This window comes from Falco biarmicus, chromosome 4 (genome assembly GCF_023638135.1).
Source record: "Falco biarmicus isolate bFalBia1 chromosome 4, bFalBia1.pri, whole genome shotgun sequence".
NCBI classification, from domain to species: domain Eukaryota; kingdom Metazoa; phylum Chordata; class Aves; order Falconiformes; family Falconidae; genus Falco; species Falco biarmicus.
Window position 1 is genome coordinate 1,669,379 of NC_079291.1, and position 27,987 is coordinate 1,697,365.

Consider the following 27,987-nt stretch of genomic DNA (forward strand, 5'->3'; position numbering starts at 1 on the left):
TCTGAGGATGAGACCCACCTGAGGGCATCCGCCAACATGCCAGAGGGCAGGGCTGCCACCCACAGAGACCTAGGCAGGGTAGAGGAACTGGCCGACAGCAACCTGAGGAATTTTAACAAGCACAAATAGTCCTGTACCAGGGAAGGAATAATTCCCTGCACACCGGTACAGCCTAAGGACCGCCTGGTTGGAGAGCGGCTCTGCTGAAAAAAAACATGCATGGACAGCAAGTTGAACATGAACATGACCCAGCAAAGGTCAACAGCAACCTGAGCTGCATTAACAGGAGCACAAGCAGTGGATGGAGGAAAGTTAATGAGTGCTGAGTAGAAGAGGATAAACAATCACATGGAGATACTGCATCCAGTTCTGGGAGCTCCAGTACAAGACAGACATCGAGAACCTGGAATGAGTTCAGTGAAGGGCCACCAAGATGGTTGAGGGCTGAAGTACCTCTCTCTCCAGTGAGAAGGGGCTGAGGGAGCTGGCCATGTTGAGCCCAAGAACAGACAGCTTTGAGGGAGACATAGCAGCAGCCTGTCCCAGAGGTCATTGAGAAGACAGAGCCAGGCTCTTCCCTGAGGTGCAGGGTGGGAAAACAGGAGACAAGCAGCTTAAATTGATACAACAGATGTCCTCACCAGGTGTAAGCAAAACAATTCTCACTAACAGAATAATTAATCCTTAGAACCAGTCACCTGGAGAGGCTGCACAAACCACATTCCTAGAGGTTTCCAAGACTAGACAAAACCCTAAACAATGTGGTTTGAATTCAAGAGACCTTGCTTTGAGCAGAAAGCTAGACTATAGACCTCTTGAGACCCCTTCCAACCTGAATGGTTTTGTAATTCTGTGAAAGGGCACATCACAACACTGGATAAAGAGGTTGCACCATGATTAAAATGACTCCTTAAGTAAAAATTATAGCTGAGGGGTGCCAGACTTTGGCAACTGAGTGCTTGGAAAAAGGTCTTCAGACACCTTTCTAGAACTGCAAATAAAGAGATTTGGTGGCTGGTTCCCAAAAAAGTGTTTTGAACCAAGCAAGCTTTGTGTGTCTTGTAAGATTTCACAAGTTTTGGTGTCATTGTTAGCGACAGGGTCAACAACCCATACTATTCTAGGCTGGTGAGCAACACGTTCTAACAGTGCCATACAACCTCATGGTGACAATACCAAATTTCTTGCACACTAACAGCTGGTTTAAGTATTAGAACATTTCTGAAAATGTTAAGGGATCACAGATTGTGCCTTCCTCTATCCTACAAGATCAAAACCTAGATATAAACCCAGATTTTTTTCTAATCTCAGTCACAGGACAACGGAACAAATTTGGATGAGGGCAAAAGTTTGGAGCAAACATTTGTACTGATCAGATAGTTGCACCGAATCTTTTCATTTTTTTTAACCCTTCACTTAGTTATTTCTCCCACTGAATATTGAAGGAAAATAAGATATAGGCCCATAAAGACAGTCTCCAAAGACAGAAAGGTTCTGTATGTCTTAGTTGGAACGGCCACGTTTAACACTTAAAACTCACTGGGTTTCTATACGTCGGCATTAGAGCCCATCACAGCCAAAAGCAGTCCATACTCCAACACAGAGATCTAGACAACTCACTGAATCAAAGCTGTGTGCCTCAGATGAGACAACATATTAAAAGTCTCGGGTCCGAGTGGATGCTTCCCTCCACTCCTCATCCTGCCCCCTCCACAGGAGGATTAGCCAACAGCTCGCAAACCGTGCCCTGAAGTCACTGCAACCTACTACTCAGCACGTTCAGAAAAGCCAGCAGTTATTCCAGCTTGCTTCGTATTCCAGACAAAAAGCTGTGGCACTTTAGCACCTTTTTCAAACATTGCTCAGCCAACCTTCCTGCCTCTGCCATACGAGCCAAAGAACCACCACCCAACACCACCTTTCCTGAGCAACACCTTCCCTGCAGCACAAGCCCAAAACCTTCCACTTCCTCCAGGTGGCCAAGGTGGTAAGTTGAAAGAACAAGAGGAGCAGCAACTTTCACACCCCTGAACTGCGTCAGTCAAGCCAGCTCTGACCTGGTAAGTCTTCCGATTTCTCTGAAACAAGAGTACTGACATTATGTCTAGTTCTCGTGGTTGGAAGACCACCTTCCATACCCTTTATGTGCTTACCACAACAGAGCTCTGACCTCACCGCCAACATCTCTATTCCCTACTCAACCTACTGCAATACAAGCTTCCTAAAGAAAAAAAGCTGTGTTCACTAACGCAATGTTACTTTTCTAAGCCTACAACTATAATAAAAGCACAGTATCTTCAGCAGGGACATCTGGATATTAACTCTTACATTTTTATCAACATTTTTTATTTTTTGATATTTTTAAAAAATAATCATTAATCAAAAAATTGATAAAAGCATCACTATCAACTACTTTTAACAAGATCCCAATTTAAAGTAAAAAAAATGCTGTAGTATAACTCTCAAATAAAATTACTTACCCCGTTAGATTTTCCCCCTTGTTTATAACAACCTGAAGATGCTTATCAGCACTGCTGTAGCTAACACTCATATGAGTAAATCATTCCAAGTGAGAAATATGCTTATTGCATGTTTATCCAAGGACCTTTACTCCCACACCCTGTATTTTAAACACCTGCAAAAGGTGTTTATTACCACATATATACCTGTAAATATCACCCCCTATAAATCACAACATAAGCCAGTAGGTCATCTTAAGTGGATGCATCTGCATTGCCCCGGCAGCTGCTCTACCCTCTATCCCATAGTTAGAAATCAAAAGCAGCAGGTACTCAACATTCAACCTTTGTTTGCTGTGCATAATTCTTGATAAATCTCTCCATTTCTCATTGCAACAGAATTAACAGTCTATGCATGTGTGGGAATCTCTCTTCAGAAGGCTTCTGACACTGTCCTCCTGGTTTAAGCTGTGAGAAAGTTAATTTTCTTCTTCGGAGCTGGTACAGTGCTGTGTTTTGGATTTAGTATGAGAATAATATTGATAACACACTGATGTAAGCATTACTTAGCAACAAGTCAAGGACTTTTCAGTTTCCCATGCTCTGCCAGTGAGCAGGTGCACAAGCAGCTGGGGGGGAGCACAGCCAGGACAGCTGATCCAAACTAGCCAAAGGGATATTCCATACCATAGAACGTTACGGTCAGTATATAAACAGGGGGGAGCTGGCCGGGAGGTGCCAATTGCTGATCAGGGACTGGCTGGGCACTGGTCAGCAGGTGGTGAGAGCTGTATTGTGCATCACTTGTTTATCTTGGGTTTTAGTCCTCTCTTTTTATCTTCCTTTTCATTACTACTATTATGTTTTACTTTATTTCAATTATTAAACTGTTCTTACCTCAACTCACTGGTTTCACCTTTTTCCAGTTCTCCTCCCCATCCCACCAGCGAGAGGAGCAAGTGAGCAGCTGTGTGGTACTTAGTTGCTGGCTGGGGTTAAACAACAACATCCCTACAACTGATTCATAAGGTAACTACAACCAATACTACAACAGCAAGTGAGAAGTTGACCTTGCTATCTCTGCCAGGTAACAGTAATTACCAACCTACTGTCAAACTAAAGAGCTTTATTTCATAGGGTTTGCAGGGACCACCACATCTAGCATTGCATCACCTTTGTGTTTATTAAATTTGAAGACAGCACAAGGCTGAAATGGAGGGCAAACATATCAGAGGACGTAACAAGAGCTCAAAGGGACCTTAAGCTACAGAAACTAGTCTGGAGAAGCCTCATGGGACATTCCCAGGTGAGACTTAAGAACAACTAATTTCCTAGAAATAAGAGTCTTGAGAGGAACTTAAAACTCTCTCCTTAACCCTCCCTAAAGGTCATGGGTCTTCAAATACATAAAAGACTGCTGCAGAGAACAGACTAACATGTTCTCCATTCTCCTGCCAAGTAGGACTAGTAATAATTAGTGAAAAGTACAGCTTAGGGCTTGATGTGGCACATTGAGAAGGCAACAGAAAACAAAGATCCCTACCAGATATTCCAACACCTAGCAGGCAGCAGATAATTTGTGCATGCTTAGCATTCTGCTAGCATTTTTACAGCTATACGTTATTTTTATGGCATTACAGTAAGCTAGGATTCTTGGAGGAGGCTTGAGGTGAAAGATCATATTTCAATACATTTTAAACCTCTTTACCGTTGATTCATCTTTCTCCTAGAATCCTTTTCACTGTAGCTCAGCTCAGTCCTGGATCTCCCTTTTACATCTTGCTTTCTAAGAAGTATCTGCTTAGTATAATCCTAATTTATTCCTAATTGCAATTGTGTCATGTTTTTCTTCTCCTTTCTTAAAACGCACAAGCTCCCCACCTGTCCTCTTCATATCCTTGGTATTCTAGAATAAGCTGCATCATAAACAGGTACCACTCAGCATGACTGGCTTTTACACTGCACCTCTAGTTCGGAAAAACACACACAACAAATAAACAAAAAACCACCCCAGGCAACCTGCCCGTTTTAATCAAAGACACAACACAAGCTACTACAGATCCTCAAAACAGTTATGTGCACAGTAAGATTTACTAATATTTACCCACAATGAGAATCAGTCTCAATTCTTTTAAAGAGACTGAAAGTTGTTTTACAAAATATGCAGATGGGTAGAGATGGTTCAAACCTTTCTTGCATTGACAGAAGTTTCAGTGCAGAACCTGTACTCACATTGCAACCGATCCAGAAATCCTTTTCCATTACTACTTGTGCTTCGAGAACCTAAAACATCTGAGGTCTCAGCGTAACTATGAGACTTTGGTTTTCATTTCCATGAAAAGGCAAGGAAAAGCAACCCTAGTTTAGTAACATCCTTTTGCCTTTGGAAGAGCTAAATCAGACCTCCCTTCCCACGCATTTCTGTCCTCAAAAGCAGCTTTCAAGTCACACACATTCACAACGTTTTTCTTGCTTCTCTGCTCACTCAACAGGTTCACACTCCACAGGCTAGGCTTTTAGTCTACCTTTTCTGTTACAAAGTTCATCAACACTCTATCTGTTTATCTGCTCCATACAAACCGATAAGGAAATAAGCCCACAGAAGATAAGTAGGAACTCTTCAACAGCTACCTTTCTGCTGAGCCAGCAAGTGCTGTTTCTGGCACCATCTGTGTCCTGAAAGTCTGTTCTCTAGTGCTTTATTCACTAAACATGGAAAAAATGTTTGGAAAGAAAGTATCTTGAAGCATCTTCTACACTGAGGAAGCTAGTTTTAAAATGTTTTTAGTTTTCAAATGTTTAAAAAAAAAGAAAGAAAAAAAAGGGTGACATTTCACATAACAGCTCCTTCTCAGAAGAACTCTAAAATAAAATCTGATCATGCACATGTCCTTCATATTACTGAATTGATATAATAACATCTATATGCAATTTATGTGCGAGCAGAATAAACTGAAGATGCATTCCAGAAGTGATGATGCTTTTATGGAACTCGGGCACTCATCCAGAGTCCTCAAACCCAGACAGTCCAGTGAGGGAAGGGAGAAAATCCAAAATTACCTCGTGGATGAGTTAGAGAACATTATCCTGGATAAACCCCTACTGGTCCAGACTCCAGTTTCAGTCTGAGGCAAGTCGTAAATTTTCTTAGTTCAGATGCTGCCTTCCCTCCACCTCCAGTTCCTCCTAATTGGGCAAGAAGTCTAAGAGTACCCAACCCACAGGTACAGAAACCTGCAGAACCTTGCCAAAAACGTTCTTGTGAAGTTAAAATTAATTAGCAAGCAAGTTTTGTACAAACTTAACCTTGAATGCCTTGGAATACATTAGAATTTTGAATTTTATCTTTTACAGCTGCACTTTTAAGAGTCAGCTCTTCAGGATAGCAACCTTGTGGTTTTGTTTCAATATTTGTTTCAATAACTCAGCAGATTATAGCAGGTCATTATCTGCCTCTTTGCTACCGCTTAGCCCTGAATGTGGTCTAAAAGGGTTATCTTCCCTTTTTTACTTATACCATTATGATCTGATAAGTACACAGAGAACTCTAAGATTACCCAAAGGACGCAATTACAAGTCCAATTGCTATGGCAGGTTGTAAAAGTCAGTATTTTGGTTCAGTAGCTTCAACCTATGTGAAGGAGAAATCTAATTGGAACATTTTTCTCCAAAAAGGCAGACAGAAAAGGAAATAGTAAACCTGAGTTTGTGTACTTGGTTTACGCAAAGTCTTATTAATAAATGCTTGTTACGCTGTGCCCATTTACACCCACTGTTTAATTCCCAATCTAGATGGAATAACTATGGGTCAAGTGTCCTACCTCACATGCATCTTCCAAGGGTTTCCTTAACACTGAAGTTCAATGTATTCTCTTTTCCATGTTACTAAAGGCACTAGGACTTTACCAAACAGGCAGATATGCCACTTAGAAAGATAAGAGGGTACACCAATGAAACAGTTTCAGGGTTTTCACAGGAAACTCATTTACTCCGGCATTTCATGAATCTTAAGAGCCAGCTCCCATCTGCATGGAGAGCAAAGCACATGTATCACCAGTGGTGCACCTTCCTCAGCTGACGTATTGCAAAACGTTCTCAATTCAGATTAAACTTCAATTTATTCCCCGAATGTTTTTCTGGTTTTGAAAACCAGGAGGTAATACTATACTCTGGGGTGCTCCAGAGTAGGAGCTACTACCAAACTCTGTTAGGCTTCACACACAAACACTTCAGCTACATTACTGTGGGATCAGCATCCCTACCGCTCTTTCCAGACCTGCTTTCCCCAAACCCTACGAGCTGCATTTGAGAATATTATGGATGCCTTCCTTATAATAAAGGGGTTTCGTGGGCAATTTGTTATAAGCCAGAGACCATCTCTGTTGGGTATGGATGTTCACAGAGACACTTGCTAAGTCCCAGTCCCACATGGCCCAAGATTACAGGTACCACTGCGTGACACCAGCAACAAGAACAGCTTCAAAGCACTGAACTAGAGGCACACACACAAACTGTCATGGGCATGCCCGTAGGCTGTATAAAATTCTTGTTTTCTATAAAGAACAAAATTAAAACACAACAATTATTTCAACAGAGCTTAAGAAAACACTTTTGCAAAGAATGACAAGGTAACTTTCCTAATAATGCTTATACTGGGGGGGGGAAATTTCAGAAGAACACTAATCTTCTGTTCTTTTCACGTATCCTCATGTCACTGTAAAAAAAGGTGTCATAGAGTACTAAGTGTGTTTTGTATTTCAGTATCAAATATACACAAGGGCTGATACACTGAACTAACCTACAGACCGCTTTTACCAGTAGTTTTTGGTTTGGTTTTAAGGATTTCACACCCATTAGAAGTAGTCAGTCTTGATTCAAGCAATTAACAAAGTAGTGATGAGGCACACAGATTGGCACAGAGGGACTATAAGAAACAATTTAAGTAAAAATGCTCCAGCTGCCATACACACATACCACCCCCTCAGAAAACATTATGCAAGAACACTGCTTCAATATAAATCCTTCCCTGTATGCGCAAACCTTAACTCTCCCTACCGAGCAACTGGTTGCAAGAAAGACATGTTTTAAAGAAGAATCATCCAAAACTTTCTTAATAGCTCAAAGGAAGCTTCTGCAAGGTCTTTTAGCGTCAACAACAGCAACAAAAGATACCAGATCCCAAGGTAAGCCTGACAAAAGACAAATTCCCCCATTAATTTAATCATCAGTTGCTGGTTTTTGTCATTAGCATTCTTTTGAGAGCATACAAAACTTACCTGCGCAGTGCAGAAGTGACAGACCACCCGCACTTACAAAGAAAAACTTTAGGAAGTTTGTGGACAAACCATACTCTGCAAGCAGCCCTGATATCACAAGAGAATACAAAAGTATTGCAGAAGTTATTTTGGGGCCTCCAAATTCTGTGACCAAAGGTTCAGGTCTGTACAAGCAGCTTCAGGACATCTAGGCAAGGCTGAGATTATGTTAACAGGGACAATTTTAACTCTTCCTTGGCAACATTAAGACACCAGTGTTTTAAAAACATGGGCCAGAGGGAACATCTGTCTGAGACCAGATGTCACCACAAACTGCAGCAACAAAAAATCAGGAAGCAGATGCAGATACATGTATGTAGCTATTAATGCTTGTATGTTACAGGTAAGGAGGGATGAGCAGGTAAAAATTTTGGTGTACTCCGCTCAACAGTGCTCACACCCATGTTTATTTACATCTTACCGAATCATGTGCCTCTGATCTGATATTCACTATTCCTACACAAAATCCTCAGAGGCATTTTGTACCAAAAAATAAGTTAATCCTCAAATCGGTCACCCACCCTCAACCATTTCTACTACTACTCTTCCCAAAAGCTTGACAAAAAAGCAGTTCCGAATTTGAAATAAAGGGTATCAGATGGATACAGTTCAACTGAGGGGAGCACAAGGTTTGGGAAGTGCGGAGAAAATGCTTATACGGAGTGCAGAGACACAAGGACAGACCGAAGCCATGAGGGGTGGTGTGTGCTGATGTCTTACAGAAGCCCTGCGGTTGACAGCCGAGGTTGGACAGAGCAATGCCTCCGCTCTTCTCCAAAGCTAGGAAGCAATCGGGCCGTGCAAACAAAGAAGTAGCTGCAGATGGAAAGTCAGATGAAGGCAGCAGACCAAACCTGCTCAGAGAACAACGCTACCCAAACCTGAGCTTTATCCTCTCAAACCCTCTACCCTTTAATCTCCCCCAGGCAATAGGATGAATTACTACTAGTAAAATGCAAAGACAACATTTTAAACACATACAAAGTAGAAAAACAATACAGAAAACAGATCCATTCTCACAGTAGCCCATCTACTGCAAAAATTAAAACACTATTTGTGGAGTGTAAACAGCAAGTATACAATATAAAAGTGAGAGCCAATAATTGTAATAGCATGAGCAATTTGCCATAATGCCACCACTACAGAGGAGCAAGGAAAAACAAACAACCAAGACAATATCAAAGAAGGAGGATCAGCGTTAAATTTCTGCTTTTGTGAAGGTCTTGGCCAAGCATTTAAATACAAACTTGTATTAAGTTTACCAAACTCATACACCAGACACCAGCAAGGTCCAAAATGGACACGCTTTCAGTCGAAGAGAGTGACTGCATCAGGAAGTCAGCATTCACCAAGGAATCCATTTCAACATTTTTTATGGTTAACTCTGAGAGCAGAAATGAAGGCAGTTATCTGAATTGCTTAGAAGGCTCTATTGTTCCCTCTTCCAAAGGATTTTTCCCCAGAACAGAATGGGTGGTGTCTGCGCAAAGCAAGTGAAAGGTGGGGGAAGGGGAAAAGAGTCTTGTGGATAAAGAGAGAAACAGAAATACAGTTTTAAGCACAGATACCAATTTTTAAAGTAACTTCCTACCTCCCACTGCAAGTGAGGCGGGATATTTCTGATCTGAAGCTTCCGACTCCTGCAGATAAAGAAAATAGTTAAAAAAAAAAAACAGAAAGAAAACATTATTGCAAGATAGACCATACATAGCAGCGTCATACATTTAAGCATCTGTCGTACTAAGAGGGGCAAAACCAAATACATAATTCAAAAAAATCCCAACAGATCGCTGGGGGGGAATGTCAGGTCAAAACCATTTCAAGTCCAAAGAGCTGTTACAGAAATACTTGTTACACATTTGACAGCTGTTACATTTCATGAAGTCTCCACTTTTCTTGAAGACTATTTCTATTTCAGCTTTAAGGCCTTCAGTATCTAATTCTCTCCACTATAAATGGGTGTGATAATCCCGTGTATTTGTACTGGGTTCCCCTCCACACAATTTAATTTTATTTTTTTTTTTTTTAATTCACCAAGATGATACTTCAGGATTCTACATCCCCTGGAGGAAAAAAAAAAAATATCTAAATTTGAATTAATACATTTGCTTTGATACTAAGCTTTTCATTAGCCTAATAACAGACTGGGCTGATGTTCTCCATCCCTGATCGGGAGGAGGGGGTAAGAATGAGTAAATTCATTGCATTTTCACCCCAAATTTACATCGGTTTTCACTTATCTAGTAAACAAAACGTTCACTTTGAAGTGCTACTGCAAAGCCTGTTAGTGTGCTGGCTGCCTTCACAGCCAAGTCCTTTGTCTCCTCCCTTCCCCCAAAGTGAGAGAACAAATAAATGCCAGAGATGCCACAAAACCCTTGGGATTTACAAGAATGTGTAGATTAACACAGTTTCAGCTGGGCTCAGGTAGGGTGTGCTGGCTGGGTCAGCCTGGCTAGCCTGAGAAGATCTGGGGAAGGGAGAGGGGACAGCACGCAGAGCGGTCCAGCCTAAAAGGTCTCAACTACATTTTGGTTCACCACTGCAGCTAGACTAAGTGTCTTGTGTTCAAACACTCCGGTTTTGTGTAGTGTTTTAATTGCTCGATACTGACCTCTCAGAAAAACGCTTCACCTTTTAAGAACTTCTTAACAAAAGTTTGTTAAAATTATAGAGACCAACAAAAATCTTGCAACAAAACAAGTTTTAGAGATGTTCCCGTCTAGCAATAAAATCAAAAGCTTTAATTTCCCCCCTCAGATACTTTTAAAATACGCTCCTCTCCCTAATACCCCCAACCCCCCATCCACACAGGTCTGCAGTGAGTGTTTTACATCCCTGGAAATGCTCTTCTCTCCACAGGCTTTGTCCAGGGCACAGCTGGAGCTCACAGCACAAAGCCACCTTTCCCAAACTTCTCCTCACATGGAGATGTCTGTCACACCCAACTCTATGGCGACCATGAGATCAAGGGACAAGCTCCCCCCCTCCAGAAAAGCCGAACAGGGCTCTGTTATGCAGCATTTCTCAGCTGTTTTCACTCCCTCTCAAACAAGTAAGAGCAGATTTCAGCATTCGCTCACGTAAATAGGCAAGGAAGGGAGAACAAAAACTGAAACCGCACACAACCCTATTTAAACTTTCATTTCCAATAAGCAAAGAGAGAGTCAGGAGCTGCTTCACTGGAATTGGGAGGGGGGAGTTTCCTTGAAGTCTGCAGATTTCCTCGAATTGTATCTCAGGTAGCGACACTGCTATGAAACATCCCCCTGAAGTAGTGATACACTGCTCCAAAATACCAAAATAATCTCAGACAGCAACCTGAAACTTGAAAGTTGGGACCTAAAGTAGAACATAAAAGGGGGATGTTCATTCAGTATTAAAAATCCCAAGCCACAAAATTGGCAGCCAATACGCTAAGCAGTGTGCTTCAAACTGTGCTGTGCCATTAGTCTCTCACACTTGTAGATTCAAATTAAAATTCACGTAGCAAGGAGTGCCACTTGCAGAAGGATCCAAGCACACAACAGCCCAGCCAGCACACCAGCAGGTCTCCCCCCAGCTCCACACCAAGCTGGGCAACAAATGCTCACGCCGAGCTGTGGACGTCCACGGTGAGAAGCAGAGGGGGGAAAGTCCTTTCCAGAAGCCCATATACAACTGACTCCACAACTGCCACCTCACATTTTTTAATTTCAGAAGGAAAGCCTACGTATCCTCTCCCTTTAATGCCCAACACCTGAGAGAGAGACAAAAAAGTGATCTCTATGTTTACTCAGTAAAGGACATAACACAAGGTTTGGAGGGGGTTTTTCTTCCCACAACTTGAGGAACTGAGAAGTTTGATGCCACGTAAGACTTCTGCCAGCCAACATTTGTAGCTGTCCTGGTTTCAGCTGGGATAGAGTTAATTTCCTTCTTAGTACAGTGTTGTGTTTTGGCTCTGATGTGAGAAAAATATTGATAGGACACTGATGTTTTTAGTTGTTGCTGGGTAATGTGTCATATCAGGACAGTAGCACAGAAATAACTTGAACATCCTGAAAGGGAGGAGGAGGAAGGGAGAGAAGCAAGGAAGAAGTGCCACCTTAAAATTACCAGTTCCTCTACCACATTCATAAAGAGCCAAAGGAAATGGCAAGCCAAGTACAAAATGGGTACAGTCCCGCTGTGCACCTCCGTTTATGGCAATAGTGAGACACCTATTGTACAAAACTGAAAGGTCACTTCAAAAATACAAAAATAGCTATATGAACCATTTAATTTGAAACTATTTACACCTTCATCAGTTGCTTGACTGCATTGCAAGTAATTTTAACTTGTCACCCATTGCACAAGTTTGAAAACTGGTGTTTATTGATGCATGTGAAAATTTAAATTTTTTACATTGTTATATCAATTAGCAACAGGAAAAACAATTTCATAAAGCTTTGTGCAGCCTAGAGAGGAATCACACAGAATCAGTGTGATATAAAAGATCACAAGCACCTTTGAGACTTCTCCATTTCAGTTACTAACAGCTCCTATTAAAAAAAAACAGCTAAATTTCTTAACATTGCCTAAAAATACACAAGGCTTGTCACCCCTTTCCCCCTCTGCCCTTCTCCCCACACAGAAAGAATAGACAGAAATGATAAGCGAAATATTTGTGTTCCCAGGACCAGCACAAGCACTGAGCTAGCTGTGAGCAGACAGAGAATCCCCCACGCGCTGCAATAACCTGCGCAGCTCCTGCTCAGAAAGATCTCGCTCCTCCTGCCCTTCCCCGCATGCCGGCAGCCCCGTACAGCTCTTTGCTGCAGGGTGGCATCAGCGATGTGCAGCCACCTCTGCTGCATGCACGTGAACCCACGGAGAATCAGCTCTCAGCTTCCTCAAGAAAATTCCCAAACCAAATGCAAACGTATAGCAAAGAGTAAGGAACAAAGCTGGGTTTGACTGAATTTACTGGAGTAGCAACAGCTTCTGTGAGGATGGGTTCTGACTTCAGAAAGCATGCTTATGCACAGGGACATAACTCTACGGGTGAGGAAAGAGAAAAACACGGGAGCACCTTCTTGGAAATACTCTCCCGTATCTCAGACGTCAGGTCTTTCGGGGTGCTTTCCATCTTCCTCATAACACTCTTCTCCTCAGCAAAGCATGGTATTTGCAAAGCTCCTACAGCTATCACATCCCAGGTAACATAAACCTACAGAGGGTATAGTTTTATGTTGAAATAATCTTGGTTTGTTACTTTACAACTACTTGCGGTTACACTGGGTGTGTAAGACAAAAAAATAGTCTTTTGAAATTCCATGAAGGCATTTTATTACAATAGTTTCATTTACCATATAGCTTACCTAGTCTTAATAAATCCTTAGTAAAACACTGCCATCATCTCTCGTCAATGTGACTCATGTAAGCCTTGTATATACACTTTTTCCAGTTTAAGCAGATTTCTGATTTCATTTCTTCCATTCTAAATAGGCACTGCAAGCACATGTCAACTAAAAAAAAAAAGTCTGGGAAAATTATGTTTGTGCTCTGTATCAAAGGTTTTTGAAAGCTACCTATAGTTCACAGCATGTGAACAGGTATTCCCCCTTGTTTCTCTTTTTCAAAGACACCTAACACCTCTTATTGGCCAAGAACAAAACAGACTTCTCTGATTTCTGTGTAAGGTTAGTCCATTAGCAATTACTCTGCAATAATTTACTTTTCTTAAGAGGAATTGCACGCATTTCAATTTGTATTTCCAGGTGATACGCAGATAACTAGATTCAGTTACCTCACGCCACCGCTGACGACCACGCGCCTACGTCAACATATTCATTCTTGGGGTGTTGAGACATGGAGTCTTGTGTTTGGGGGACATTAATCTCTGCAACACTGAAAGCAGGTAAAACAAAAAGACATCATTGTGTCCCTTTCACAAGGAAAGCAGCACATTTGTGCTACATGCGTGCGCATACACAGCAAGAGGGAAGTACCATAAAGATGGATAATTTACTAAAAGCCATCTTAAGTGATCTCTGAAGGGGTCATCTCTCATACGCAAATACAGAGAGCACATGGCACAGGGACACCCAGTGCTCTCAACCCACAGGAACCCTCCATACATATGCAACAATACTAAACATGTCTTAGAGAAAACGTGGTGGGAGGAGGGAAGAAGAAAACCCACAGTTTCTGCATTCTTTCTTTTGTACATACTCTTTCCTTCTCTCTCTGCCCTCCCTGTATACTTCACTTTTCCCTTCAACCTATCAAAACCCTCTTGGGTAAGAAAGGTCTCAAAAATTGTCCATTTTTGCATCCCTACATTAAATAAAATCTCACTATATGCCTTCACTCACTAATACAACCTCACTGTATGCTTTGTGATATTTAGCAAAGGCAAATCATGTAAGATCCATACCTCCCCTTAAGGGACAATAATGTTAAAAGAGAGACGACAGAAAATTATAAAGCATAGAACTATGAAGTATCATGCTTTTGCTCACAGTCCCTATTTTTATATCCCATAGGCGTGCCAAAATTTTACCATTTAAAGGGAAGCACATACACAAGTATCAAAGCAACCGCACTTCCACACTGTTGTTGCACCCATACTCTTACCAAACCCCTCTCACCATCCTCCCACCCCCCAGAGACCTGCTGCCTCCTGCTCTTTAATTCCCATTTCCAACAATAACGCCACGTAATAGTCTCTTATTTCAGCTGCCATACGAACTACACACAACATTAATGCCTTAAACCTGCACAGCACAAACCTACTCTTTTTAAACAAGCATGGGGGGGCGGGGAGTTAATCACATTTGAAAGGAGATCAAGTGAACATCGACAATGTTAGTCGGTTCAATTGTTTCAACTCAATACCTATGGGATGGAAAGTAAATGGTCTACCTTTTCCACTCTTAGGAACATGGAAAGAGCAAGCGCTTACTCATTCCATCCGCTCTAGGTAGGTACCACCAAACAGGTTACCTGGAAAAAGTCTCGGCACCTCACACCTACAGCACAGATGAAGGGTATGCCAATACCCACCAGCACCAAGTGCTGTTACTCCCTAGTGCTGCCTCCGAGTTCACGGTCCCCCAGCTCTGACAGCTATGCGTGATGCCCCTGCAAACCCACTCACTGAAACAATGCTTTCTCTCCCTGAGCTCCAAAGACCTGCATGAAGACAGAAAAAAAAAAAAAGTCACTTCTCAAGCTTACTTCACTGACAACACAAACTTAACAGACAGCTGGAGATGAAATATTAAAGAAAAAACCCACACCACACAAGAAAAAACCTGCTAAGGCCTGTGGCTAATGCCATATGGTAAGAAACAACTTCCACAAAAGTCATCCTGACACGAACAGCCATAGAAACAAAGTTAGCAACTCCTACAGCCAAATGGAAAACTGCTGGTGATCTGCTGAATTTATAGGGGAGAAAGGGAAGAGGTGTCTTACTGTTTACTCTGCAACGAGCAAAACAAAAACAGGCAAGAAAAACCCAGCCCTGAAAGCTACCCCCACACACAGAGTTTATTAGTTTCTCCCACTCAGGTTGCTCCAAGTAGCTGATGCTTGATCACGGAGTGAATCAGTGTTTTTAATGCTCTTCTAGTGGGAAAGAAAAAAGGGGGGGAGGGGCAGGCACAGGTTTAGAGGATGAAATAAAAAAAACCTTAACCCTCAATTCATGTTAGTGTGGTTGGGGAAAAAAAAAGCAGAAGCAGGGGGTTTGGTTACAAGGTGAGGGAGGGGGGTTCTCCTTTTCTTCGTAGTAAATGTAGGTAATAGTACAGGTTAAGCCACTGCAGTAGCTTGTCCTGTAAGCGGTGCTTCATAAACCTCATGGGTTTAAACAGTCTTTTTGGTCTCTAAGTTGCTCACATTTGATTCCTGGAAGCACCTTACAAACAATAGTAAGTCCACTGAAATAAAAGCTTACTGAATGTGCATTCTAACCCATTTTTATATACATATGAAATTTTGTATGTGTACACACACAATTATACATCTTAATTTGCTTATTCCTAACACGTAATTCTGATAAATACAAAAGCAAAGGGTCAGACTCCTTACCTAAAAAGAAGGTATACTGAATTTCTCTTAAAAACCCACTCAGATTCAATAAAGCGACAGAGGTTTGCCTATCATTTCTGTTAAAAGGGAATTAATTTATAGTGTATGTTACAAGGCACACTGATGACACAGTTACTGTATTTGATCAAATCAAGCCATTAGCTTGTGAACCAGAACGTTATCTCAATGCCTTACCTATAGAAGAAAAAGAAAAATGGTTTCAAATACTGACTTGTTAACAAACACCACCAGGGGGGTTTTTTTGTTGGTTTTTTGGTTGGTTATTTTTTTTAAACACTCATCTGGACAGCAGAATACTTGAAGAGGAAATGTTACTGCGCCAATTTCAGACCTAAATCAGCAGTTCAAGCAGAGAAAGCTTGACTAAGCCACAGGCAAACTGCAGCAGTATTCTCTTTGGGTTGCCTTATTATTTAATCCCAGACCTGGATTTAAAAGCACTCTATACTACCACTCAGAATAAGGATTTTTCATGAAATTTAGACACGATTTTTTTCTCAAGGCTCATGCAAGACATAACGGTTGGCTCCTAACTACACTTTTCCCCTTTCATCTTGGTACATACAGCCCACCAAAGTAGCTGCTTTGGAGAGGTGTATCATCCCAGCATTCAGGATGAAAATCTGGCTGTTAATTACCTCCCAGATCCCTCTGTGCTGATGATCAAATTTCCTACCACTGCCTGCAAAACATCAGATTTGCTAACTACTTTCCACTGGGACAAACAATCGGAAAGCTGGCCATGGGGACAGGACACCACGTAACTCCTCTGCCCAAAGCCACCAGCCAAACGACGGGGCACAGGGCTGCACTCTCCGTGCAGAATAAACTCCAGCACTCTGGAAGAGACTGGATATTTGTGGGCAGGATAGGATAGCTCAGGAAGCACAACCAGAAGATTTATACTGGCACATCTGAGTTACATCATACAAAATAGGTAAATCAACCAACGTAAGGCTGACTGTAGTTCTTATGTTTATGTCGATCAGCCAGAGAGAAGGCTTTCGCTCATTACCATTCACTTCAGGATTTCAGTTCAACAATTCTTCACATCACTAATTAGACTAAAAGCTTATATTCATTATTTGTAAATTCCCCTGAGTGGTCCATAAAGACATTTTAAAAAGAAAATTCTAAAGATTCTGCCATTACCATATTAATGTTGAACTTCTCCTTTAAAAAAAAACTTTCATTTTCCAGGTGCTGCTAAGGAGAGAAGGCTGGTTTTCTTTTAATTAAAGAATTAAACATTGCTTTAAATTTAATGGGAAGTTCCAGTATCCTTTAGGAAAGTGGGCTTTCATCTACCTTTGTGGCTTCTACCATTTTAGGCCTTACCTCTTCCCTCATACCGAAACTTTCGAGAAACTGAAATAGATTTTCTCTTTTTTTTTTTGTTTGGGTTGATTTTGGGGTTTTGGGGTTTGGTGGTTTGGGGTTTTCTCTTGTTTTTTGGGGGAAGGGTACATTTTAGAGGGGGAGACGTGTTTATAATGCCACAGTTTCTCCTTCTCTCCTCCTCAGAGCAGGGGTCTGTATTCCTCAAACAATTACACTACTGAGACGATTTTGTTGACCAAACATTTTAGAGCTCTGGTCACCTGCCATTTATTCTCACACCCGACCACTAAATTGTACTTAACTGGGATGCAGATAACAGTGAAAACACTCCAGAGGTATTTGAAAGACTGAAAATAACATCTTTCAACGCAGAAGTTCTTCTAAACATGCAAAAGACTTGTCTACTCCAGACCCTAACCAGTATGAACTATTAATCCCCTAATGATGGGACACAATGCCCATCTTTTATCTTTTTCCTCTCCACCCCTCCTCTCCTTCAACCACCAAAATAGCTAAAGGCTTCTTCTCTCCCTTCACATGTTTTCCCAGTGCCCACAGGGGCTGCCAGTTGAAACAGTCAATATTACCATCATGAGCTAACTAACTGTAAAGTTCTACATCAGCTGTAAGAAGCAGCTCTAGACTGAAACTTGCATATGATGTCCCTGCAATACATGGCCAAGTTAGGGGCCGGGGAGCACTAGATTAGATAATTTTAAAATTCCTTCTTCTCAATTTTCAGGGAATTCAGCTCCATTTAAAGAGCCCAGTGAGGAGAAAAAAAAAAAAATGGTGCAGGATACTTCAGTGTCATTTCTGCAGCAAAAAAAGGGTGCAAAGACTGGAATAATTAAAAAAGCCAACAAGATACTTTGTTCCATGAAACAGCTGCTGGATGTACCCTCACAGTGCTTTTATTTTGCATGTCTTCCCTGCTACCATTACTTACACCACAGAAGTTTGCACATCAATTAGAAACCCAAAGGAAATAAGTGATAAGTGACACAGATATAACATATGATGTAAAACTCTGGGCAATGTTTTTTTGGTACAGGAGGTACGGCACCAGATTAGATCTTGTCTTAACAATAGCTCAATGATTCAACCTTCTCAGATTGAAATATCTAAATGAAGTTAGCAGCATCCGTAGCCACCATGCTGCTGAGACCAACTTGTACAACCACAGGCTGAGAACATCGGACACGTTATCCAGATTCCTTACGCCACAGCTATAGACAGGCAGCCTAACCCATTTTGTTCTCTTTCAGGTCAGGCTCAAGTGAAACGCTGGCTGCTCATACTCAGCAGAACATACCAAGTTTACTGTGTGCTCGAGATTAACCAGTCAAATTCTGTTCTGGTTTTGGGGGGTAGAGGGGAAACAAAATGATTGAAGTAAAATAGCAAGAATTGCTCTGCCTACACGCTTATAGCATGTAATCAATCGCAAGGCTTCTGTTACATAAGCTCAGAGAGCAGGGAACCTCTTATTTGCCACTTTCTTGCTATTAAATATTTGATTTAAACCTTTCAGGCTAAGAGCAAGCTACTTTAGAGCTTAAGCTGAGCGAGGTGTTAGGGTAGTTCAGGGACTCATCCCAGCGCATACTTCTCTGCTGCCACCGATTCACCACACACACAGACTTTCTAAAGAAAAACCCGTTTGCTGCCTCTCAGGATACTTTACCCAAAAAATGGCAGAAATTAATGTCCAATTCCTAAAATTATCTCAGTAAATGAAGATTCCTATGGGGGAAACACACTGAAACACTCACGCTGCTGAAAAACACCATCTAACTTCAAGAAGCTTATATGCTATAACTAGAAAAATTGAAAAATCTTGCTTGGTCTGCTTTTAAGTGTATCTATAAACTTCAGCTGACAAACATATTTACTGGCCTTTTCAAGTGTCTCCCATGATATAAAAGGATATTAACAAGGGCAAACTACTTCATTTAGGCAACTGTCTATATAATATCTAAAAATACGAATAAAGTCCCAGTGCTTAAAAGAGCAAAAACTAAAAGCAAGAGTTCAAAAGAGCACAGAGTTTGAACATAGAGCCACTCCTAAAGAATGTAGTGCATGTGTATGTGTACAAGCACATGCACGTGTGGCTTCCCACTCTGCACCTATCCTGGACAAAGCTTCCACATTTTTTTTTTCATAAATACATATATTATTCAACTTTGCAAGAGGACAGCTTTATACTGACATAATAATTGAGCATTTAAAACATATACTATGTTCATCATCTGATGTTCCAACAAAGCCTAACAATGCTCTCACATGGCTAAGTTGTTGTGTTTTTTAATTTAAACAAACAAATCTATTTTCTCATTACTGCTTTCCACACTTCAATCTCAAGACAAACCAAGAAAAGTTTAAAGAGCACCGGCAAGACAAATAGCTTCTTTTAAACCTTCTAGACCACACTAACAGGAATAGATTAAGTAGAATACTTCACCAGTTTTACAACAGAAATGTCAAATTTACCATACATTTCCTATTATTTTTGCTTTAAAATAAGTTCTTCCATATCAAAGAATTAATTAAAATAAGCCTTATTCACAGAAGTTTTAAAAAAACAGAAACTTTTCCAAGTATAAACTGATGCACACGATAACTGAGTAAGACACTGCACAGATACCAATTGTCTCTTTGATGCTCTAGTAATTATTTTACTAGTGCACTTTGTTGAACTAATTGAATACCAACAAGAAGAAATAGCACTCAAGTGCTGGCCCTTACTAATGGTAATTCCACGTGGTCTTAAACTGATTAAGCGACCTAAAGCAGATGAGGTATAACACCTCTACCAGAGGATTGCTAGAATGTGTGGGTTTTGCACTATCACCACCAAATAGTTTTCCTTCCTTTCTCTTGCCCTGTCAAAGCCCAAAAGCCATAGGAAGTGACTACTCTGCTGTTTGGCTTTGTCATTTTTATGCTGAACGTAACCAGATGCAGAATTTTAAAAAGAGTTATTGCTTTTTCTATACTTAAAATTACTTGCAAAGAGAAACAAATTACGCTTATGGTTTCCAGACATTATGGTCATTTCTTTTAATTAATTTTCTCTGAAGAGTTCTCCCCAAAAAATGGAATCCTATTCAGTTACGCAAAAAATTGTGGGGACAGAACAGCACCAAATAAAATTACTTCATAGCTGTACTTGCAGCAAAAAGCTACACGTTATTTAGAACAACTGCATACTTGTATTCTCCCCTCAATAAATTTTATATCCTCGAAGCGCAGAATGCACAGTCTTTCTGCTGGGATGTAGCGCTAAATAATACACACACTTTGCACACACTATTTAATATATTAAGTTTTGATCTAACGACAGGTTACTGGACAAAATCTAACTTTTTAATTAACGTGTTTTAAAAAGTTAAATTTATAAAGTAATAACAACCATGCTAAGTTTTCTATTGTCTGCAAAGCTTATTTTCTCTTTTTTATAGGGCAGTAATTTTGGTCAGGGTAAATACATCTACACTAGTAACTCCATATTCTCAGTAAATATTTTGTACTGGCGTAGTTAAAGCATCACAGTTTATGTGTAAAGAGGGTTTTTTCCCATTTTTTTATGTTTACTTAGTAGAAATAATGTTAATCATATATGCATTAAACTTCATTTTTAATAATTGACTTGCTTTTGTCACAGCAGCTTAGATTAGTGCACACAGCCTTACATAGTACATACAACATATGAAAGCAATCCCTGAGCTTTCATACCAGGCCTTCATGGAAGCCTTAGGAGTATCATTTCATTCTGTTCAACCAGAGAAGTCAACAACTAAAATTCAATTGTTCACAAATTCTAAGTTACGCAGCATTTTAATTTTAGAAATTTTCAAAGGCAAGTTACATTGAAAAATCAATTGTATAAGAGGCCTAAGTGGATTTCCATTAGTAAACTTTAAGTTAATACTAAATAATTTCCCCCGCTTTCATAATATTATTAAAAAACTGCCATGACTTTAAGAAGTGGCATATAAAGCAATTACAGGATGGCCACTATCACCTTTTAAATAACTCCATTGTTTTTCATTTTATTTTTCACAGAAAACACAGAATATAGTGCATGTTTTGAGGATGAAGATCGGAGAGCATAGACTTTTTCACCGTCACTGTAGATTTAAATATATTGTTATGATCAGAGAACAAATTTCTGCACTGAAAACCACACTCTTTACACAGGGTAGCATTTAACATTTACACTATTTCAGTTCATTTTGTATTTAACTGAATAAAATTGTAAATTTGAATCAGTTTCAAAGCAGAGAAAAGGCCTATATTGTGCTACAGCTAACCAGCTGATTCATAATCTACGAGTTAATCGTCATTAACGTTGAGGTTATTTCCATTTAGTAACTTGCAGTTTTTCAAAGGCACAGCATTTTGCTAGATATTTAAATCAAGATTAGGCACAAAGTTCATATGAATTATGATGAATATTTCGACTAAGTTTAATAAATTATTTAGCAGTTAATTACTTCAAATTTAGTTTGTATACAGATATGCAAACTTATTATCACACCAAGGCAGTGATACTATCTCTTTTTTACAATTGTACAGTACTGATTTGTTAGCAGATACCTAAATAAGGTGGTACCTGCCCCCACTAGTAGATCAAGTTGCATTTACCTCAGAGCTAGCTTAGTATAGTTTAAATACGCCTTTCAAAGCTTTGAAATTCAACTGCTCCATCTGCATATAGATGTGCCCAACAACTGAGGATTTAAAAAGAGCATTTTAAAGAAATAAAGAGCAGGAGAAAGCTAAAAATACCGAATTACACACACACAAAAAAAAAAAAAAACACACCACCAAAATCAGCATCAGGAAGACTATGATGTTATACGATAAATATTCAACCACAGAAAGAAATCATCCTTCTTTAGAGGTTACTGATCATCATCTGCTAACACTACTGTTCGTATGCCTTCCTCACTCATCTCCCCCACCACCAACCCCCCAAAATTCAGCTCATTTCAAACCACACTGACATCAGCCTTGTGCCTAGTACTGGACTGCACAACAAGACACAACTACCAGCGACAACCAGAACCAGAGCTACCAAAAGCCTCAGAACAAAGCAATCGCCCCCTCCCTCTCCACCCCCAAACCTCAGAGACATGCTTCAATAGTTTGTAACCACACGCATGGTATCCGCAGAGTGCAAGGGAAGTTCACAGATCTGGATGTTAGAGGGAAAAGAAACAGGTCAGGGCACCTGCTCAGCCCCCCAAACCAGGCACTGCTCTCCTGGTCCAAGTCTCATCAGGTAGAGCAGGCACCACAGCCACCGCCAGAAAAGTCACTGCTCAAGCGTCATTTCTCATTTGAGAACTTGCAGGGCTTCATCGTGGTGAAACATGACTAAGTTCTGGACAGACTTTTCCATGCCTTGCCTTTTTTTCCCTTCCCTCCCCCCCCCCCCCTTTTTTTTTTTTTGAAGTGTACCACCCAAAATGATACACCCAGTGACACAAGTCAAAACTACGTCAAAGAGCTGCTTTCTGCAATACAGAACCACATGTGATTTCCACCAACACTCCACAGCTAAAAAGTTAAGATAGCTTAAACTTTCATTTGAAAAGCCATTTTGAAGAGCTGCAGCACAAAACACAGCACTGCAATACAGCGGGAGCCTGACGTAACCACACGTGCAGTGCTGGATCTGTGCTGCCGTTCATGCATTCACAAGTAGCGTTTTCATGTCAAGATGCTGAACTTAATCCAACATATGCAAAACCAGTAACAGTCGTAGTAAGTGAACTATGGGGGTCAGGTGATGAGAGTGAAATGGCCAGTTAGAAAAGCAACATACATAAGCTTATTATTTGCCACAGAGGCAAGCAAAAGCCAACCATGGCAAGCGAATGCAATTTTGTGATTTTACTGAATCTAGTTCAGCACGTAGGTAAAGCAAATCTTTAACTCAATCTAAAAGCTCAAAGGACTCTACAAATTATGATGATAAATCTTTTAAGTCTCTTCCTGAGATTACTTGCAAGGAGTGATGGGTAGCTTAAACTTTATACGGGCTAAGCACATGGTACGTATGGAAAAAGGTAGTTTAGCTCACGATTTGAGTTTAATTGAATAATTGTCACCAAGCCCAGCTGTACAAAGGAAAGGGTGTGCGCTCCACAACTTCAGGGAACAGTTTACAGTTCTGTATTAGATGCAGAACTTGGGATATATTTACATGCCAACAGTCATTTCTTGTTTAAGAGCGCAGACAGGGTAAAAATCATATTATTTATAAAAACTTCTGCTCACCAGCATAACAGAAAAAATGAAAACTTCCAAATAGAGATATAAAACTCACTCAAAGCCAACACACCTGTAATGCAAACAAAATAGGCAGCAACACAAAGCAAGTTACCAAATAGAACAGGACCCCACCATTTGCTATTAGCACTCAGACCATCATTGAGAATAAAAATTTTGTATTTCTTAAGTAAATGAAAGGTCACCTTCTTTCTAACTATAACTTAACCTAGAGTGTTCGGATGTTGGTGCTTTGGGGTTGTTTTCTTGGAGGGGGTGAGGCAGGTGTTTTTGTTTTTAAGAAAAATAGTTTAATAGAACAAGCATTCTGGTGCACCTTTGAATGAACTAGTATCAGCAGTATAAGAACAATTTTACACCACTGCTACTGAGCACCGACAGTGCTGAAAAGAGCATTCTCTGTTAAATCTGAAAAAAGATTTAACAATGAGTACGTAGTATTTATCTCTGCTCTGACTTTAAGAGCTGTCCATTTCTCACTTCTTTTGCACAGGTTATTAGGAACAACTGAAATCCCTGTGCTGTACCCTAGGATCTTCCAATTCTTTCATGAAGGTAAACCTACAGACCACATGTTAAACTACATGCTTACTATCCGTCTCTTAGTATGTATTTGAAATTGAAAGAGAATCTGAATTTGTAGACAGTTCTAAATGCCTATCATCCTTGAAAGCTGCACATTTATTAGAAGTATCCTACATTAAAACTTTCTGTGCAGGTGCAAAGTTCATACAATCAGGTAACACGCAAGTATTGAGATACACCAGCACTTCTGTTAGGGTCAAACCAAGCACCTCCTGGTTCACAACGGCAGCTTTCAGCTCCCTGCACCACGTTACGCTGCTGCCCACCTCCACCTACCACCCACTTAAATAACCGAACCTCTATCGAACGCTTGTCGCTGATCAGCAGCAGCACCCACTGCGATCAATACCACTAAAAGAAACTTAGCATTGAACCCCTCTCACTTGACCCTGGCGAATAGCTCCCTCTGCACACCAGAGTGCTGGTTTTCCCACAGAGAAAGTTGTGGTTCATTCAGGGATCCAGTTCCCTGGGTAGGAAAGACCCATGTGCGCATCCCAGCACAGCACGGCGCATCTGTAACAGGTCAGCGCCTCGATGGCAAGGGAAACCCCTGCAAGCTGGTATACAATTGGCAAACTGATCTGGAAAAATATTTCCAAATTGGAAACAATCTTCCAAATTTTTTAAAGGGTACCACCCAAATAACAGACAAATTGTGAATTTTTTTTTCTAGCTATTACCTGTTTAAGGTTGCCACAAAACTTTCACTGGAAAAATAATTTTATCAGAATTTTAATTCACATCAGGAAGAAGACAAGACACGGTTTACACTGTAGAGTGCAGCCTATTAACTTGGCTTAAACTACTACCTAAATTCCTCAAACATCCTACAGATTATGTTTTTCAAGTACTGTCCTAAAAAGACATGGTTTTGCAATTTTTTCTCTAGCTGTAGGAGGAAAAATTGAACTATTCTTCCATGATAATCATGAAGCCACCATCACATACAGAATCTCCCCTACATGTATAAACCAAATAATACACTCTCAACCAAATACGCTCTATCACCGAAAATAAAACAGTTACAGAGCAGATAATCCAGAAATTTAAAACTACCATTTAAAAAAACCCAAACTTGTATCTTTTGCCTTTGGTAATGATATATGCGTTTTTCGTGTCCAAGACAACCCTCTCACAAACTCTGTTTCCCTGAGAGCCTCCTCGAAGCATGCTGAGTCCTTCCTCCCAGGGCAGGGGAGAAGGGGCAGAGAGCACACAGGATCAGGCCCCAGCATGAAGGCTGTGTGGGGCAATGGCATAGTACAAGCCACAGGATGTTTTGTGGGGGTTCCCCCCCCTTTCTCACAGCTAGCCCCTCTGCCCTGCTTATTCCTAGAAAATTAGAGTCCCACCATGATCCACGCATGCCGAGTATTTAACAGATAACTCCAAATTCAAACACGACAAGCTTTTTACTCCATCCCTAACCACTATTTAACCTGAAGTTTCAGGAAAACAGGTAATTGTGAACCCAACTAATAACTTAGGATTATTCCACCACCACCAGAATATTTTTTTTCAGAGACTAGAGTTCCTCCTATCTGGAATTTTGATTTCTGCGCTACAATATTTATTGCTTCATTAAGGTGAGGTGAGCTCCATTTTTGAGAGAAAACCTACAGGACCTGTGCACGTAACATTTAAAACTAGAAATCAATTAACCAAAACAATAGAGCACTGCTATCTTCAAAAAGGAAAAATGTATAACACACAAGGTATCGACTACATATTTTAAAATAGCATTCCTGAAGTTCAGCTGAGCATGAAAGTTAATCTTTCAAAAGCGAACATTCAGCTCCAGTTTTGTTCAAGTGTACTAGCACTAGCAAAAAACCTTCAACTTTACTATTTTTATAAATTCTCCATATATTTTTACCTGATCTCTTCTTGAGCTGCAAATGATTTTATGGTAATATAATCTTAAAATGCATATATATGTGTGTGTATATACATACACACAGTCACACACACACACGCTCTCTCTCTGAGACACTTCTCTGCAGCCACAAAATGATCAAGACAGCAAAAAAATTAAAATGGAGCAAGGACCTTGCCAGCTGAAGACCCTTCATTTCAAGACTGTTTCATTTCAACACCTAGTCCCATATTCAAGAAGAGTCAGATCCCTCTTTGACTCATTGTTATCTGCTTTTATCCAAATTTTAACTTAATTAAAAATACAGAATGCCTCATTTTACCTGTTACAGGCAGTTTTCCATCCATTCAGATTTGCAAAAGGACAGTTTTAGATTATGATAATTCCACTGTACCATGAAGAGGCAGGCAACAGGGAGGCACACTGCTGCTGAGGTTCCTTTGCACAAGAGGTGTTTCATACTACAGGTTTTTCTTGTGCCAGTTGTCATGATAGTACACTTCAGCAAAATAACAATTAAAATTACAATTTAATATAATTTTCCATTTTGAAATTTCAGCACTCTTGCAGAAAAAAACCCTGGAAAACACCAATTTTTTTGGCCCCACTCATTGTCATTACATGTGCACTATTTTTACATTTACCCTAATATTGACCCTAGTAACACACTTTATTCGCTAAGTATCTAACTACAGACATCAAGATTCTCTTCTTGGTTAAATGTATGCATCTTTCAACACACTCACAAATCAATATTGCAGATCTGGAAAGGAGCAAAGCCAGGAGAGAATACAATAATATAATTTTTTTTGTTAATTAGCTAAACATGCCCAAACACACAGGGCCTCTTGCTCCCTTACAGAAACTTTTCAAAGCCAAATTACTTATTCCGGGGGATGAGAAGGAACAACTGCCAGTGAGGTACCCACACAGATAAATGTGCCCAGAGGGGCTGGGTAGCACCAGTAAGCACTGGGCTTACTGATCTCCCCAAATCCAGACACCCGGGGAGATTTTTTAGATAGCATATTCACCGATATTTTCTTTGTTTGTACAGCAAATGTAAGACACATACAGCAGAGATGCAGGATAGCAAGGCATACAAGTGCATACACTCAACATGCCGGGGGAGGGGGGAGGGGAACGGGATGGGAGAGAAAAAAAGATAAGGATGGAAGCCTCAGACTAAAACTATAAAATATGCACAAGTATTTCTGGTAACAATTTCACATTTCTAGATGAAATAAGGAAAAGTTATGGTTTTATCTTAGCTTTCAACAGTAATTAGCACAGAACTCAACATATAATTCTATGCTCTGCATCATTTGAGATAAAGAACGGACTGAGGCAGATAAACATTTTGCGTATGAAAACAAAATGAGAGAACACACATTAAAAGAGAATCATATTGAAGCACTCTGGAACTACATAAAGCACCTCAACACTGCCAAGTGCATCAATCCTATTCAAACTTCTCCACTTATCCCTCTCCTTCTATGAAACATGAAGTTATCCTCCTTACTTAGATTTTACAGCATTTAAATTTTGTACCCATTCTTCATCTATTTACTGATTCTGAATAATCAAATTCCAATAATAAATTTGGCTCTTAAATTACAAGGGGAAAAAAAAAATCCCACATCAATATATCGCCCTGTGCCTGCCTCGCCAGGCTCACAGAAGAATGAAACCACTAGAAGAGTGTCTTCAGCTGTGCTCCATGGCACCATGTATTTGTTACCAAATTCCCAGGAGTATAAAAACCTAAAAGCTAAGATGACATTAAGGAGAGGGACAGGTTTAAGAAGCCAAGAATCTTTTCTGCGAGGCTCCCTGAAGGGCTAGCCCCATCCGTGGATAGTATTAGGTGTATTTTAATTCTGCCTGGGTCCCTCTCTCACAGCCATTATGGGAAGCTTCACATTTTATGTTACATAGGTAAGTCCCAGGCCATTTTAAGAATTTTTCAGGTCAAAACTAAGCATTTGAAGTCCACCCAGTAGCTAGCCAGAAGCCATAA

The 27,987-nt window shown here is 40.3% G+C and overlaps 1 protein-coding gene across 2 annotated transcripts in view; it reads right to left on the reverse strand.

Moving 5' to 3' along the window:
- The window catches only part of IGF2BP3 (insulin like growth factor 2 mRNA binding protein 3), a 114,262-nt gene that overhangs the window by 79,149 nt on the left and 7,126 nt on the right, over positions 1 to 27,987 (reverse strand). For both annotated transcript variants that reach the window (XM_056334165.1, XM_056334164.1), the window contains one exon: positions 9,366 to 9,414. In XM_056334165.1, the coding sequence (XP_056190140.1) occupies positions 9,366 to 9,414 (49 nt within the window). The remainder of the gene's footprint in view (positions 1 to 9,365; positions 9,415 to 27,987) is intronic.